This window comes from Glandiceps talaboti, chromosome 18 (genome assembly GCF_964340395.1).
Source record: "Glandiceps talaboti chromosome 18, keGlaTala1.1, whole genome shotgun sequence".
Lineage (NCBI taxonomy): Eukaryota > Metazoa > Hemichordata > Enteropneusta > Spengelidae > Glandiceps > Glandiceps talaboti.
The window spans coordinates 8899103-8914931 of NC_135566.1; the positions used below are offsets into that span (position 1 = coordinate 8899103).

The 15829-nt window shown below is 37.2% G+C and overlaps 1 protein-coding gene across 1 annotated transcript; it reads left to right on the forward strand.

Annotated features, from left to right (window-relative positions):
* Positions 1–4797: 4797 nt before the first annotated feature.
* On the forward strand, positions 4798–13212 carry LOC144449357 (sulfotransferase 1E1-like). The gene is made up of 7 exons (XM_078139884.1): positions 4798–4866; positions 5179–5299; positions 8424–8680; positions 9544–9682; positions 10546–10643; positions 11745–11925; positions 13115–13212. The coding sequence occupies exons 1-7, from the start codon at positions 4798–4800 to the stop codon at positions 13210–13212; spliced, it is 963 nt and encodes a 320-aa protein (XP_077996010.1).
* Positions 13213–15829: the final 2617 nt, after the last annotated feature.

Here is a 15829-nt window from a genome sequence, read left to right on the forward strand (position 1 = left end):
TAAAACAGACGATCTGAGCCTTGGCTATGGGCTTATGTATGTGGCAAGGCTTCACCCTCGCTCAACTCACTATATAGATAACACGCGTACGTTTTAAGCAAATATTTTGTCCGCTGACAGCTACAATAAAAAAGTCTTCAGTTACAAATTGGGCTACTAAATATGTCAGGCAAGCCCTTTTCGTCAACATTGCCCAGTCTTTCTGAACTCAACATCCATGCATAAATTCACAATGCAATGGTTAATTGCACGTTGATTAGCCTAAGGATGCCACTGGCATCGACAGTAATTTATTCCCATGGGTACTATGTATCAAGTGCGTGTATACATGAACGTAATTTGCATTCTTTATAGTGTAAAATAAAACTGAAATAGGTTTTTTGAAAATTTGATTAAACTTGTCGATCTTCTTATCCTGATACACTAGTACCCAAGGGATCAGTTTGTGATTTATTCCTTGTCATATATAACTATGAATTATTTCAGTTGCACAAGACTCCGAAGTTTCAGCTCATCAATTTCATCGTATATAATTAAAAACTTTAGACAGGACAGAGAAATAAGACGTCTATTGCAAGAAAAAAATGGATATATGTATAAGCATGTTTATTTGATTTTTTAATTTAATTTAATTTAATTTAATTTAATTTAATTTAATTTAATTTGATTTAATTTAATTTAATTTAATTTGATTTGATTTGATTTAATTTAAATTGTTTCCTTGTATGTGGTATACATATTACTCTGGTTACCGTAGATTCGACATAAGGCTACAAATATTATGTTGATGTTGATATCTGACGTTCATACACCCACGGTAGCTATAGGGCCATGTCTCTCTCTGGTAGTGTTTAAGAGACGGGACATTCAAACTCCATAGTGGTTCAGACCATTGCAATTTAGCATTTTATTTCAGGAGATGATCTTATAGTGCACACCTGTATTTTGGGATTTTGAGCGTTTTAACTTTAGATAGTGTGTGTGTTTGTGGGGGGGGGGTAGAAAATCGTCTATGTTTACACTAAGTTATTACAGGGTTTATATGGACATCACCTAAGCGCAACTCTGTAATACCATTATCATATACATCGAAATTAAATTGCATTAAAGGTGTCGGTCTTCGCTAGTCGAAACTAAGTCTGTCAATGGCGTACATATATACACAGCTATAAGTCTCGATAGCGCATTTGGCACTCTGCAACCTGTAGTCACTTTAGTAAAGTTAGCAGAATTGCTTAAGGGTCTAGCAGCTAGACTAAATGATGAAGTTGAAAACAAACGTTAAACTTTTTACACAAATTTAACGACATCCTGTTCTTCGTGTCGTTGGATGACGTCGTCACATTTGTATTTATTTTACTTCCTCTATCCCAGTAGAGGCAGGGTTTGCAATACCATCCATAGCTATATTCAGCGACAACTCTCTTCCTCTGTTCCTCCTACTGATCTTTATCTTTAGCTTATAGATACCCCAGTATAATAACTGGAAAACCATTCCAATAACGATGGATACCGTAATAGTTGCCACGGCAATCCATGGTTTTTCGCCATAATCTAGAATAGGGTAAACGTAGTTACCCCCGTCGTAGAAATTTGTACCCCCTGTTGCCCAAAATATTACACTAATGATGACGTAAAAAACTCCAAATATTCCCGCGTATACTATGTGTAAATATCTTATTGGTGTAGCAGCAAGTGCAAACTCCAAGGCTATGGCGATAGAGTTCATCGCGTGGATCTGGAAATCGAGGTAGCTGACTCCAGTCCCTGGAGCGTGGAGGGCGCCCCAGTATAATATCGTAACGACTGGTGCGAGTAGAGAAGACATGGTGAAAAACACCCATGATAACTTGAACTGCCAGGGGGTCTTTGATGAGCTCCTGCTATCTGCAGTAGACAGTCCATTCGTGTCATGATCAACTACAGTAAAGAAAACGAGTAAAGGAATTGAATATCAAGTTAGTGTTACTAAGTATTAGAGGAATAGAGTTGACTCTGATTTTAATTTGATCATGCATGATGCAAAGTCATCGGTATGTATGTGTAGTCTTAATTTCGGCATGAGTGTACGAAGTGCTTTCTATGCCTGTCATTTCTAAGGCTAGGGCTCATACTTTAGGGACCGTTTGTGTTAATAAAAGATACATCACTGTATCGATATGAGGCACCCCTATGACTTGGCATGAAAACACCTGGATTGGGATTCGGTGTTGTTAACAGAACCAAAATAGATTATATATTATATACAAGTGATGGTATAACACCGTCTTGGCTCTAGGTAGGAGTTGTACTAGGAGATTTTTCCTTGTACATGCAATCTGTGTGACTGTAACAGAATTTGAAAGAAATATATTAGCAAAAGAAAACGCGACAGTATACATTCTACAAGAATAAACTTACGGTTTAACCTTCCATTCTGTGATGTTCGACGACTAACGTGATGATGAATTGTAGAAATCGCAGCAAGAAGGAGATACACATTTAGAACGATGTATCCCCAGTTCGTCATGTAGACGAAGAATTCGGCACCAAAGTCAGGAATCTGAATCACCATAATATAGATAAGCCAGCCGAAGTAGTACAGCGCCATCACACTTCGATAAATGATGAATATGATGTAATGGAATGGCCACTGAAAAGATAGTAAAAACGAAAGAATAACACGAGTGTCTTGTTAAGTTAATTCATAGGAACGGAACGATAAATACCAGCCCTTACCGCGTTTTTCAAGACCAATCTTATTGAGCGTGAATTCAGAGAGGACTGTAGACTCGAGAGAGCAAATTGAATCGATGTTAGCCTAATGTAATGTGTGTGAGTTTTCAATGCGTTTTCGTAATGATCGAGAAAGCTGATTATAAGCATTATTTGTCTATCAGCAAAGTAACGTCCTTTTCGGCGACAGTTTTTGAACATGTTTTCTGAAGAATATGAGGACAATAATTTTATCGGAATAGTCATTTGCATTATGATTTATTTCAGGCAGTGTATATCTAGTGAGCCAGGTTATTAAATATTCAACAATATCTCAGACCACGAGACCTATGTTTACGAGTTTTGACAAGAATGGCCTTGTTGGTCACGAGGTGCTCCCATCTAAACATCATTACTTGAAAGACATGCCTACTGATAGCATAGGTCGCTAACACAAGACTCTTGTGTCCCGAGATATGTTTCAGAAAGTGATAAAATTACGATAATAGTGACGTATTTGGACGATAATATGCGAAGGGGGTAAAATAGCACGGGTTTCTGGGATTGCACAAGTCCATACATCACAGACAAGCAAGTACATATCCGAGTACATATAAACGGTGTGTGGACCTACGAGATTTTACCCCCTTCAACCATATACATGAATATTGTCGATATTTTATCATAGCCTGAAACTCTCGAGACATAAGTGTCTGTGGTCGCTGAATGTAATTTGAAGTTTAATATCCAAAGCCCACCATATTAGTATCCATGATAACATGCACACAGTATCCGATGACGAGTTCTCTCGCCATTCAACGATTCCCTAGTTATTTTTCTCATATTCACGTTAAACCACACATTCCCCTGCAACCATGGACATTGTTTCAGAATCGTCAGTATATATCTGTATATGCCATTTCTATCATTTTTGTACTACTCCCTCCATAGAGTAATTTTGAATAAATAAACGGATGAATAATTGCAAGGATTTTCTAAAAGATTTTTTTTTATAGATTAACCAAGGGCATACTCTTTATAGGACGGAGTCTTAATAATGACAATTAATATCTTGTCTAAAATTTGTGGCATGGTACCTAAATGTCCCATAACGTCGTTGTTGGCCATATTTTTGAACCATCAAAGTATATAGTTAAAGCCATACAACAGTTACCGGATTCAGTATACACAATGGACTACGACCTTTGCACCTTATATAAACCCTCTTAGTGTATGTGATTACAAATCAGGCTCTTACCCCAGACTATGATAGTGGTCGTGGCTATTACTCAGTAATAAAAGCAACTAACTTACTTGTGAATTGGCAAACACAGAAATGTCTTCAACTGCAAATCCAAGGTTCAACCTTATCGCTGGTAAAAGCTTTTTCATTCTTGAGTAGAAAAAATATCAAAGAAAGTTTCAAGATCATGTAAATGGAGCCTATATATAACACTTGGAAGGCTTACTGTGGTATTTAGAACGTGACAGCATATACCGCTGTATGAAGTGTCATATCGTGATCTCTTTAGTAAACTTTGTTATGGAGATCAACAAACGTGACGCAACATAAAGGACCAACGTAACACAAATCTGTTGCAATGGGATACAGTATTACCTGAGACAGTAGTCTGCTTCAAAAAAATGTTACTAATATGCTACAAGTTTCACCATATCTGGCTTGACAAAAATTTAAATAACACTGCTACCTTTATTTCATCGTCAGGCTCGATAAAGCATTGCTACATTTTATCCTGGAAGCAGGCTCGTTGCCCCACCCCGTCCTTTTGCCCTCCCACGTCCCGTTGCCCCCTTTTACCCCCTCACCTGGATCGAAAGTACTTTTAGAAACTTTAATTTTAGTTTTTCTCTACATGACGACAGTAAATGATGATAGTTATCGCATAATTCAATGTTAGAAATTATTGCAAATTAGAAATGATCTCATTGTTCTGTTTGTTCAAAGGAAATTTTATGTTTGCATGTTCGATCCCTGGATACTTTATATACCGCAAATCGTGCTAATTTGGGGTGTCATTACATATGAAGGAAGTGATGTGTCTAACAAAAATCAGTCTGCGCCTTGTCTCATAGCTAAAGGAAATGTCGTTGACGGTGACAAGGTCCTTTAAAACAAAGAAACGTTCTATCGGCCAACCCAAGAGGAGGCCGGTGAGGGCGAAACGTCACGACGTATCTTACAGTCTAGATATCTAATTATAATCGGTTTTGTTTGATAAGAATCTCAGACAACTAACGCCATGTATTTGGATAGTATTGTCTTCATCAACCAATCAGCTTGTGTTTTGTTGTGTGAGGTAAAGTATAGACCCTCCACAGGGTCTATGGGTAAAGTCATTGTTCAATATCAATTTGAGCTGTTAATTAAAGCCAAGGGCAACGTGAACTGGGTGCATAAATTCGAGAGAGATAGTTGATGTACGATATACCGCACAACAAACGTACTTGCTAATCTTTTTGTAGTTGGTATTCCCTATGGAAAACAATAGAGATCGTCCAACCTTAGAGCCATTTCCAAAGGAAAGGGTCAAGAAGTTCCAAGTACGACAGGATGATGTGTTTTTAATCACATATCCAAAGTCAGGTGAGTTTCTGCCAGACGTATTATTGGTGAGTATAATGTTGACGAATGTTGGGTTCTTATATAGCGCTTTCCCACTCCGTGCTCAAAGCGCTTTACAATTACCTCTGGCTCGGATCAGAACGGCACAACGGCCCTTTAGTCTTCCTCAACCCCCCGGGGAGCATACAATCCATTGCAGCCGTTTAAAGGGACGTGGTCTGCAACTTTTGCGTATTTCTTTGCATTTTTGTTTCCTTTTTAAAGGTTACTTATATTATACCACTTACTGTAACTTTTCTAAACAGCGGTTAGTCACTGGCAAACCTGTACGCAATAAACTGCTGTGATACGATATCTAAATAAATGGTATTCGACCCCCTAGTCTCCGTTCAAACCAGTAAGGTCGATGTTCAAACGTGAGTATTTGACCCGGTTACCTATAACGGTTTTGGTTTGAAAGCAAATATGCGCATGCGCACTCACTACGACCTCTACAACACGGCAGACACCGACAGAGGCAAGCCTGGTCGCCCATCTCTGACGCGGGATTCAGCAAGGAAGCGATAGGATTAAAGCCTTCACATTGCAACCTACATCCTACCAGGTCCCCAATTATACAGCTGGGTTGACTGAGGCACAGTCGTGGTTCAAATCTTGCCCAAGGACTTTAGCCACTCAGAGACAAACAGCAGGCAGCGACGGGGCTCGAACCTGCAACCTGTAGATTCAAAGCTGGTCACGCTAACCATTCGCCCATCATGACTCCACATAATAATTTGTGAATATGGTACCCGGGGCACATGCACCTGTTTCCCGAGATATATTTCTGAATCCAATGGACTATCGATAATATGAAAGGGTAAAATAACACGGGTTTCTAGGATCGGGTAATTCCATACACTGCAAATTATAAACTCTGCAACAAATTGAAAATTTACATTCCGTCACCTTCCTAGCTTCCACATTTAACAATCCGGAAACTCCAAAAGGTTAAAATATCGATAAACTGCACAGTCGCAGTTGAAATAACTCCGTGAACTTGAAATCTGCTCAGTCCAATTTCAAACTGAACTGTGTGATACAACACCAAAATGTGCTCTTATCTACGCACTTTAACCCAATGTGTAATATTAAGGGACCGGTCAGTTTCTCCAGCCTGGGGGGGGGGGAGTGGATTCTTAAATCGGGCCGACAAAAAGTCACTGACCCCCGTATCTGACGTACAAGTCACTGACCCCCGTATCACATGACAGGTATTTTTTGATTTGCGACTCCATGTGGACTGCTTGACTGTCTTGCAATCCTTGGATAGCACTAGCACCATCATAATTATTGACTACTCTGGGTAAATATACTCCAAAAGGAGATTTTTAACTCTGAAAAGTCAAATTTGAGACTATTCAGACATTTTCAGAAAATAATTTCCAAGCTTTACAAGACAGCACCAACATGTAAAAAGCGACTACATAGGGTTGAAATATTTTTGTAAATATAGATTGATAGCATGATGTCAGTAAGAGGTAGGGGGAAGAGTGTTACGGGTCACAGATCTACGTTATATCCATTCACGATGTTTTTGTAATTTTCATCACGAACTCTAAATAGAAGTCAAAAAGCATTTAACATTCCGTTGCGTAACAACATAGGTCCTTGACGTCTCAACATCGCTATTTCGGAATTGTTTGTACAGCTACGATTGAACTGTCAACAAGTTTTATTATGACGTGACTATTTTATGGTCTTTGAGATATGAACTTGTATTATTAATCTAGAGTAGGTGATTGGGTATTAGATCTCAGATGATGTCTTTCATAACACTTAAGAATACGTCATAGTCTAAGAATAGAGATTTTGTGTAAACTTTGGGTTTTTAGCCCATCTGGAGAGGAGAAGTGGAGACGGAGATTGGTCATGTAATAAAATCAACCAAGTGGTTAGCTTGGCGTTCGATGAACCAGATAGGTATGTTTGGTTGTGAGTTCTACTCAACCCAGTCCAAGTCGGTACGGTACCTTGTAGAAGAGATGGTTTGAGAAGAAACTAGTTGGTCGGCTAATTCAGCGTTATAACTTACATAGGGTTGAAATATTTTCTTAAAAAGTTAAATGGCATCATTTTAGTAAAGGTCAGCACATCTAATGGTAGTATCATTGGTAGGGGAGATTAAGGCAATTTTAGATTATCTTGGCAAACATTTTACATCTTTAAAAGACTATCATCTCAATTTAGAATAGCGTGGAAATATTTAAGAAAAGTTTAATACCATTATGACAGGTTGATGGTGCATCTGATTGTTTGTTGAATGCATGAGGTGAGGGAGTCCTTGGGGTTTCCCCTGGTAGATCTGTAGTTTTTTGCTTCTATTAAGGCAATGTTTAGGTTATTCATAGCCTTTGAGGTAATATTTCCAAGCTTCGAAAAGCTAACGTACATGTAAGTTTTAATTGAGTTTCCCATTAACTAATTCAGATAAATCACGTCCTTGTTACAATTCAAACACCGATTGTTCAGTCATATATTGACGGAAGGCAAAGCCGTAAGGGGTAAGGCTTGGGTTATGTAATGTAATCTGCATAAAAGGTAGATAGAAAAAATGTGTATATTTCGCGATGTATGGACTTTAAGTACGCGATCCTAGAAACCCGTGTTATTTACCCCTTTCATATATTATTTCATATACTATTATAAACTATCTCAGTATTATCTATTTTTTTAATTGTAATTAGAAACATATCTCGGTAAACAAGTGCCTGTGACCTGGGCCGGGTTAGGGTACTCACGGCTGAAATTAGACTGTAAGATACGTCGTGACGTGTCGCCCTCACCGGCCTCCTCTCACAGGTGTTAGGAGTTGCCTGATGTTAGAGGGCGTCCCGTCACTGCGTACCTTACAGACTAGGTTGAAATGTGAGCTGTCGCCTTCTATCACATGAACTATCAACTCACTGCCTACTCAGCCACTGTCTTATGATCGCACTATGCGTGAAGCTCCAAGTTACGACCAAGAAAGAGTTCCAGAACTATCAAAACTATATATATATATATATATATATATATATATATATATATATATAATTATGAAAAACGGTATACCCCTGATTCTAGTAGTATTCTCGGGATGGCATGTTTTGTTTTTGTTTTGTAGGCACCCATTGGTTGACCCAGGTCATTACACTGGCTCTACATAATGGCAATACCAATGATATCATTCCTATGACTGAAAGAGGACCACTTCTTGAAATGACGCTAATCGAGGAGAAAGACCAATCTGAACATTTTCATGTGAAAAAATGTCGATACGGTGAACACTTCACGCCCGACGACATGGACTCGCCTCGCTTTTTCACCACTCATTATAAATATGACAACCTACCCACTCAGTTCTATGAGAAACAACCAAAGGTAAGATTTATTTCCATGTCTTGAAAGTTAAAGGGAATAGCAATCCAGGAAATGAAGATATTTTCATAAACTTTGGGTTCTGGAGAGTCATTTCATGATCTCACCTGATATAAACTTTATGCGATTGCTAGACTGGCACCATCTCCTTGGGGATTTGTTTGTCTCAAAATATTTGAATGATTTGAATTTGTCACTCATTTCAAAATTTAGAAAGGAAAATGGGAAAATAAAAACCTTGTATTTTCCCTGTTACTAATATCATCCCAAGGGACTGGTGTCACTCACCAGCGCTTCCATGTTTAACTTACCCTCCTGAAATGGGTTCACTAAAGTAAGAACAACTGATCATCGTAAATATGACACTGTATAACAAATAAATAAGACTTGTATATATATATATATATATATATATATATATATATATATATATATATATATATATATATATATATATATATATATATATATATATATATATAACTCGGTGAGTATCAATCTGCTATAAGACAGTGCTCTATACCGCAGTGGCAGAGCGTAATAGTTTTGGTAGTACTGGAACTCTTTCTTGGGTGTAACTCGGAGTTTCACGCATATTGCGATCAGTGTCTGATGATCGCAATATGCGTGAAACTCCGAGTTACACCCAAGAAAGAGTTCCAGTACTACCAAAACTATATATATATATATATATATATATATATATATATATATATATATATATATATATATATATATATATATATATATATATATATATATTTGTGTGTGTGTGTGTGTGTGTGTGTGTGTGTGTGTGTGTGTGTGTGTGTGTGTAATATCATAATTATAACTATCTGACGTTTTGATATTAATCTATTTTTTAGACTGTATATCTGGCTCGCAATCCGAAGGACATATCGGTTTCGTATTATACCATGCTGTCGAAATTTGGTGCTATTTCCCCAGAAGAATCTGATGGATTTGGAACGTTCCTGAAAAAGTTTGTGGCTGGCAAACTATTCGGTTGGTTGAATTTCATTGTTAATCTAGGCTTGAACTGAAGCAGCAAAAAAAACTCACAAAAAACAAATCCAAATTGTCTTAAATAGGAAATCTAGCAATACATAAGACTGTCATTGAAGCAAATTGTCACTCTATCAATTGAAGTGCAGGTGAAAAATACGTGTTTATTAGATTCGCCCCAAGCACATTATTCTTATGTAACCCCCCTCACTGCACTGGTGGTGAAGGTGTCCTCCCTCCCCCTTATTGGGTTTCAAGTGACAGCCCAGTGCCCACCCAAACGTGTGAATGGTTTATCCACTCCCACCAGTAAAACGTTTGTACTTTAAATTTCCAGTGTACCAACAATTCATTTTGATGTATGCTGTGTGCGTTACCCTACAGACATCATAAAACTTGCCTATGTAATAGTTACGACGCCTGTCAAGCAGTACACCTGAAATTTATCACTCGGTTATGTTACTAGCTATTTCAAGCTCTTGATCGGCAGGGGGCCTTACAATGCCGGCATTTCGGCTTTATATTTATAGTATAACATCACTCCCTGCTCCTCCATATCTTCCTTGTTTGCTCTCCTCCAGCTAACAATCGAAAAAAAGCCAGTCCATTTTAAAAATTGCGTAAGAACAGCTTTTTGCTAGAACAGCTTCGTTGACTGCACCTGGAAGTGGCCCATCAATTAATCCCTACTGATGATTTGGCGTATACAAACAAACTTAAGTTACACACTTGAGCGTCAGCTATAGATGATGTCTGACCAATAGAGGGAGTTGAATTCACTTGTTGTTGAAGTATGTCGTTACACAGACTTTAATTAACTGTAAGTTCAAGATACAGCTTTCTCTGTTGTTTTTTTTTCACAGAAGAAGACCATGGTCTGTGGGGAAATCATGTTCTTGAATGGTGGAAGAGACGGCATCAACAAAACGTGTTGTTTTTGAAATATGAAGACGTGAAAAAGGTGGGAGTGATGTAAGCAACAAAGTTGCTCGTTCTACGATCACCTTCTATGATATGTCGGCATGGCAACTGAATTTTGTTTGATGTTGGTAGCCCAACTGGTTCAGTAGTGGCGTATGCATGGAAAAGTGTCTGTCTGGATGTGTGTGTTTATGTGTGTGTGTATGTATGTATGTATGTATGTATGTATGTATGTATGTATGTATGTATGTATGTATGTATGTGTGTGTGTAAACAACTTAAAGTCAAATATAGCTGGACAGATTGCCATGATATTTGGTGGGTGTATTACCTCGGGTGTCTCGTTGGGAAATTGTACAAATCAAAATGATCTTACAGCCAGTCTGATATGGGTCAAAAAAATTAGAATTTTGGTCATAAAACTTAAACTCAAAAGCTACAGGGCAGATTGGTCAGAATTTGGTGGGAACGTCAGGGTGTTTAGATAAAGAATTGTTGTTGGCATAATAATCACAGCAGTGACAAGCAAATTATGTTTAAAAATGTTTGGGTTTTTTTTTGGCCAAAATTATTCATTCAAAAACTACTGAGCAGATTGGACTGAAATATTCTCAGGGGTGTTTAGATTAAGAATTATTCATGACATGGTGACCCCATCAATGATGTGCAAATTAGGTTTAAAAATGTGTCTTTTTGGTCAAACTCCAAAACTACGTGGGTGGGAACGTTCTTAGGGGTGTCTATATTAAGAATGGTTCATGACATGATGATCCCGTTATTGGATTCATGCAAATCAGTTCTGAAAATGTATACTTTGGCCACAAATCTATCATTCCAAAACTACTGAGCAGCTTAGGCTGAAATTTAACCGGGATGCATCTGGGGATGTGTCGATAAAGGTGTATCTACGACATTTTAGGTTATCCTATACTACTAAGTTCTTTTCTTCGACTTCAGTGTCTTGTTACAAATAATTACAGCCGGTACCTTGATTGCATGGCTTAAGGAAAATAACTCCCCTCTCAATGCATGCACTTCATGAACATTATTCACTAAAAATCGAAACAAACAAGTCTTTGATAAAAATAGTGAAATTATATGTTTTACTCAAAAAGAGTGTAAATGTCGGTTTATTTTGTAGGATTTGAGGGCCACTGTTGAAACCGTTGCAGACTTTCTCGGTAAGAAATTTTCTCCTGAAGTTCTTGATAAAATTGCTGAATTCTCTACCTTTGACAAAATGAAGAATGATCCATTGGCACGTGATGATGTTACCACCATAGATGGCTACGGAAGCAAAGAATCAATGTTTGTCAGGAAAGGTCAGTAATACTTGGTAACGTCTTGATATTACTACAGAACTCTTCACAGCTATAGGGAAACTAAGATAGACACAAACTAAAATGCTTTTGTAACATTTGATATAATGCCTTACAAGAAAAATTGTTTGGTTCCGGGTACCCGACCTCACCTAGTTTTTCACGCCAACCCTAAACTTTCTTGTAAGTATTCTAAAAAACAAATAATAAAATCGCGAAAATTGATACCTCTCGCAAGAAATAGTGGATGCTGAAACTTACACCAACTTAACAAGACAATATAAAACTGTTCTTCCAATCCGTGATGGCTGTACATCGCGTTGAGAAGAAGCCAATAACACAGACCATATGGAAAACAATGGAAAACATATCTCTACCTGAACTGGACACTCACATATGAAAAAAAAAATATATAAAAAATAAATTAGAAAATCGACCTACCAACCTGTTCTAAAATTGAGTGTAATCGGAACCACACAATAGTTTTTTGTTAGGCCTAAGCTATCTTGTGACAGCGACATCACCACGATTGCTAATCGTGGAAAAGACAAAAGTTTGCAAATGTACATTGAAAGTAAACGACTGTGGCTGAAGTTTATTTTCGGTTCAAAGTGCCACAAATCAAGAGTGAACTATTTCAAATCCCTCCCTTTCGGACCAACATAATTTTAAAGGCCCCTTCCCATCCCGAAACTTTTTCATACCTACCTATTTTTTTCTGAGTCCCTGTAAAAATTCTGCTTGTTCCCTAAAATCAACGAATATTACCGTTGTATTGTCTGATTAGGGCGGCTCTTTTATTCTGTTTCTCACGGTACGACCGATCTAACCTTGATTTCTTCAATTTCAGCAAAATAATAAAAAACCCCGATTGGGTAGGGCAAGATTAGAAAGTGGGAAAGCGTTATATAAAAAAAACTATATATATATATATATATATATATATATATATATATATATATATATATATATATATATATATATATATACACACACAAATATGCATGCGCATACGTACATACATACATACATACATACATACATACATACATACATACACACATACATACATACATAAAATGCTACGATGAGAAACATAGCAATAATAAAAAGGGCCGCACTTATCAAGCTTCCCATATTCACATTTATGAGTATAACCAAAGATTCGTATCTACAATTTTACTGTTTACAGGGATAGTCGGTGGCTGGAAAGATCATTTCACCGTTGCACAGAGCGAATATTTAGACCAATATTACAAAACTACGGGATTGGAATTTGAGTTTGAATAGACATTCAAACACTTATATATTCAAACACTAATTTCCTGTGCATTGCCTTACATGTATCAAAGATTATACACAAGCAAGTGGCGATATTCATATAACATAACGATTATACACTTTATACATAACTCAACTGTCTTCATGAAAAACAATCGCTGAGAACCCAAGAAATAATTGTTTCACAAATGTGCATGTTAAAAATATTTTAATGATATAGATTGACACGGGGTTAGCTTGTCTTATATAATCATACATACATAGAGAATGTAGGTACGTTGCACATACATACATACATACATACATACATACATACATACATACATACATACATACATACATAATACATACATACATAATACATACATGCATGCATGCATGCATGCATGCATACATACATACATACATACATACATACATACATACATACATACATACATACATACATATATACATACATATAAATTGGACAATAAATTTGAAATATTGAAGCTTGTTCATTTTGTTTGAAAAAAATATTGGTAAATAAATGTACTTTATTTCTATCGCCTATCATTGTCTGTTTTCAATTTAACTTTGCCCTTCTTAGGGACAATATGATTGGGTTTAAGACCCATTACCATCTGTGTAGTATGGCGTTGGACCTGCTATACGTTGTTTGGATGACATCAAGTCACATTTGTATTTATTTTACTTCCTCTATCCCAGTAGAGGCAGGGTTTGCAATACCATCCATAGCTATATTCAGCGACAACTCTCTTCCTCTGTTCCTCCTACTCATCTTAATTTTTAGCTTATAGATACCCCAGTATAATAACTGGAAAACCATTCCAATAATGATAGATACCGTAATAGTTGCCATGGCAATCCATGATTTTTCGCCATAATCCAGAATAGGGTAAACGTAGTTACCCCCGTTGTAGAAATTTGTACCACCTGTTGCCCAAAATATTACACTAATGATGACCTAAAAAACTATGGAAGCCCGGAGGGGACATTTGTGTAGAGCAAAATGTTAAACATTATCTCGTTATCTCGACTTATTATGTCGTTATCTCGACTTACTATGTTGTTATCTCGATATACTATTTCGTTATCTCGACATAGCTATCTCGTTATCTCAACATAGCTATCCTGTTATCTCAACAAACTATCTCGTTATCTCGACATAGCTAAGAAACTTCCTTATCAAATTTCAGCAAAATCAGTCCATTAGTTTTACAGTAATTGACCTTTGACCCCCCCCCCCCGAAATCCACACACTTCAAGAGATCTCTTCCATATTTGCAAACTTTCATCTACTCAGCTATATGGACAAATCTACCAAATGACCAAAAGAAGATATTGTTGTTGACTTTTTCATCAATCAACCTCGCAATAAAGTATTAAACACCAAATGATTGGATAAATATCAGAGAGGTCACGGAAATAGTTATGAGTGTGTTGTATGCGTCCGCGTCAAGGCATGGTAAGGTGTTTGACCTTGTCATGCGCCCTCTCGTGGCCAGTCCAAACTGACCTCTGTTGTCATTTAATAAATATCATTTTTGTATGAATAAGGATGACCCAAAACCTGTACCTGCCACCAGAGTGTACAAGACCAGGTCAAGGACCTTAGACAAAGACATAAAGAGTCTTGACAAATAATGCACCATAGGTCTGGAATATCTCCCTCCCTTAAACAACAGGATATTTGAGTGAAGTGAAGGGATTGTCCAGTGCAGGTGTGGTGGCGAGTCCCATTCAAAGCACACAATAAGCACAGCATGTGAGCGGAACTTGACTTTAAATGGCTGGCGCTGAATTAGCAATTTTTGTTACCAGTGAAAAAGGAAAATTTGCTGATACACAATAAAGGATATCGAAGGACTAAATTGCACTTTATGTTACATTAGACACACAGTGTCAGCTAAGATATCCTTTATAAACTAAACCAACCAAGTACAGACACTATGTGTACAAGTTTGGAGGTATACATATGCATGCAGTGCCTAATTTATAGATAGGAAACAGTGTCTGACATCATAATGAACATCTAGACCATCCAACCTTGAGTGTTTATTTTATGCAGAGTGCAATCAATGTACTCAATCTGTTATTGGTCACTCCTTAGTTTATAAAGTTTGTTTGTTTTATAATATGTCTGTTTAACTGCCCATCTGTACATTTTCAATAATGACAAGGTACCCTGTGGTAGTATATGATGACTAATACTAAAATAGACAAGTGTGTTTGTCAGTTTGGGTGCATTATTAGTGTAAGTTCGATAACGAGATAGCTATGTCGAGATAACAAGATAGCTATGTCGAGATTACGAGATAGTATGTCGAGATAACGAGATAGCTATGTTGAGATAACGACATAGTAAGTCGAGATAACAAGCTAGCTATGTCGAGATAACAAGATAGCTATGCCGAGATAACGACATAGTAAGTCGAGATAACGAGATAGTAAGTCGAGATAACGAGATAATTTGTAACATTTTGCTCTACGCAAATGTACCCTCCAGGCTTCCATAAAAACACCAAATATTCCCGCGTATACTATGTGTAAGTATCTTATTGGTGTAGCAGCAAGTGCAAACTCCAAGGCTATGGCGATAGAGTTCATCGCGTGGATCTGGAAA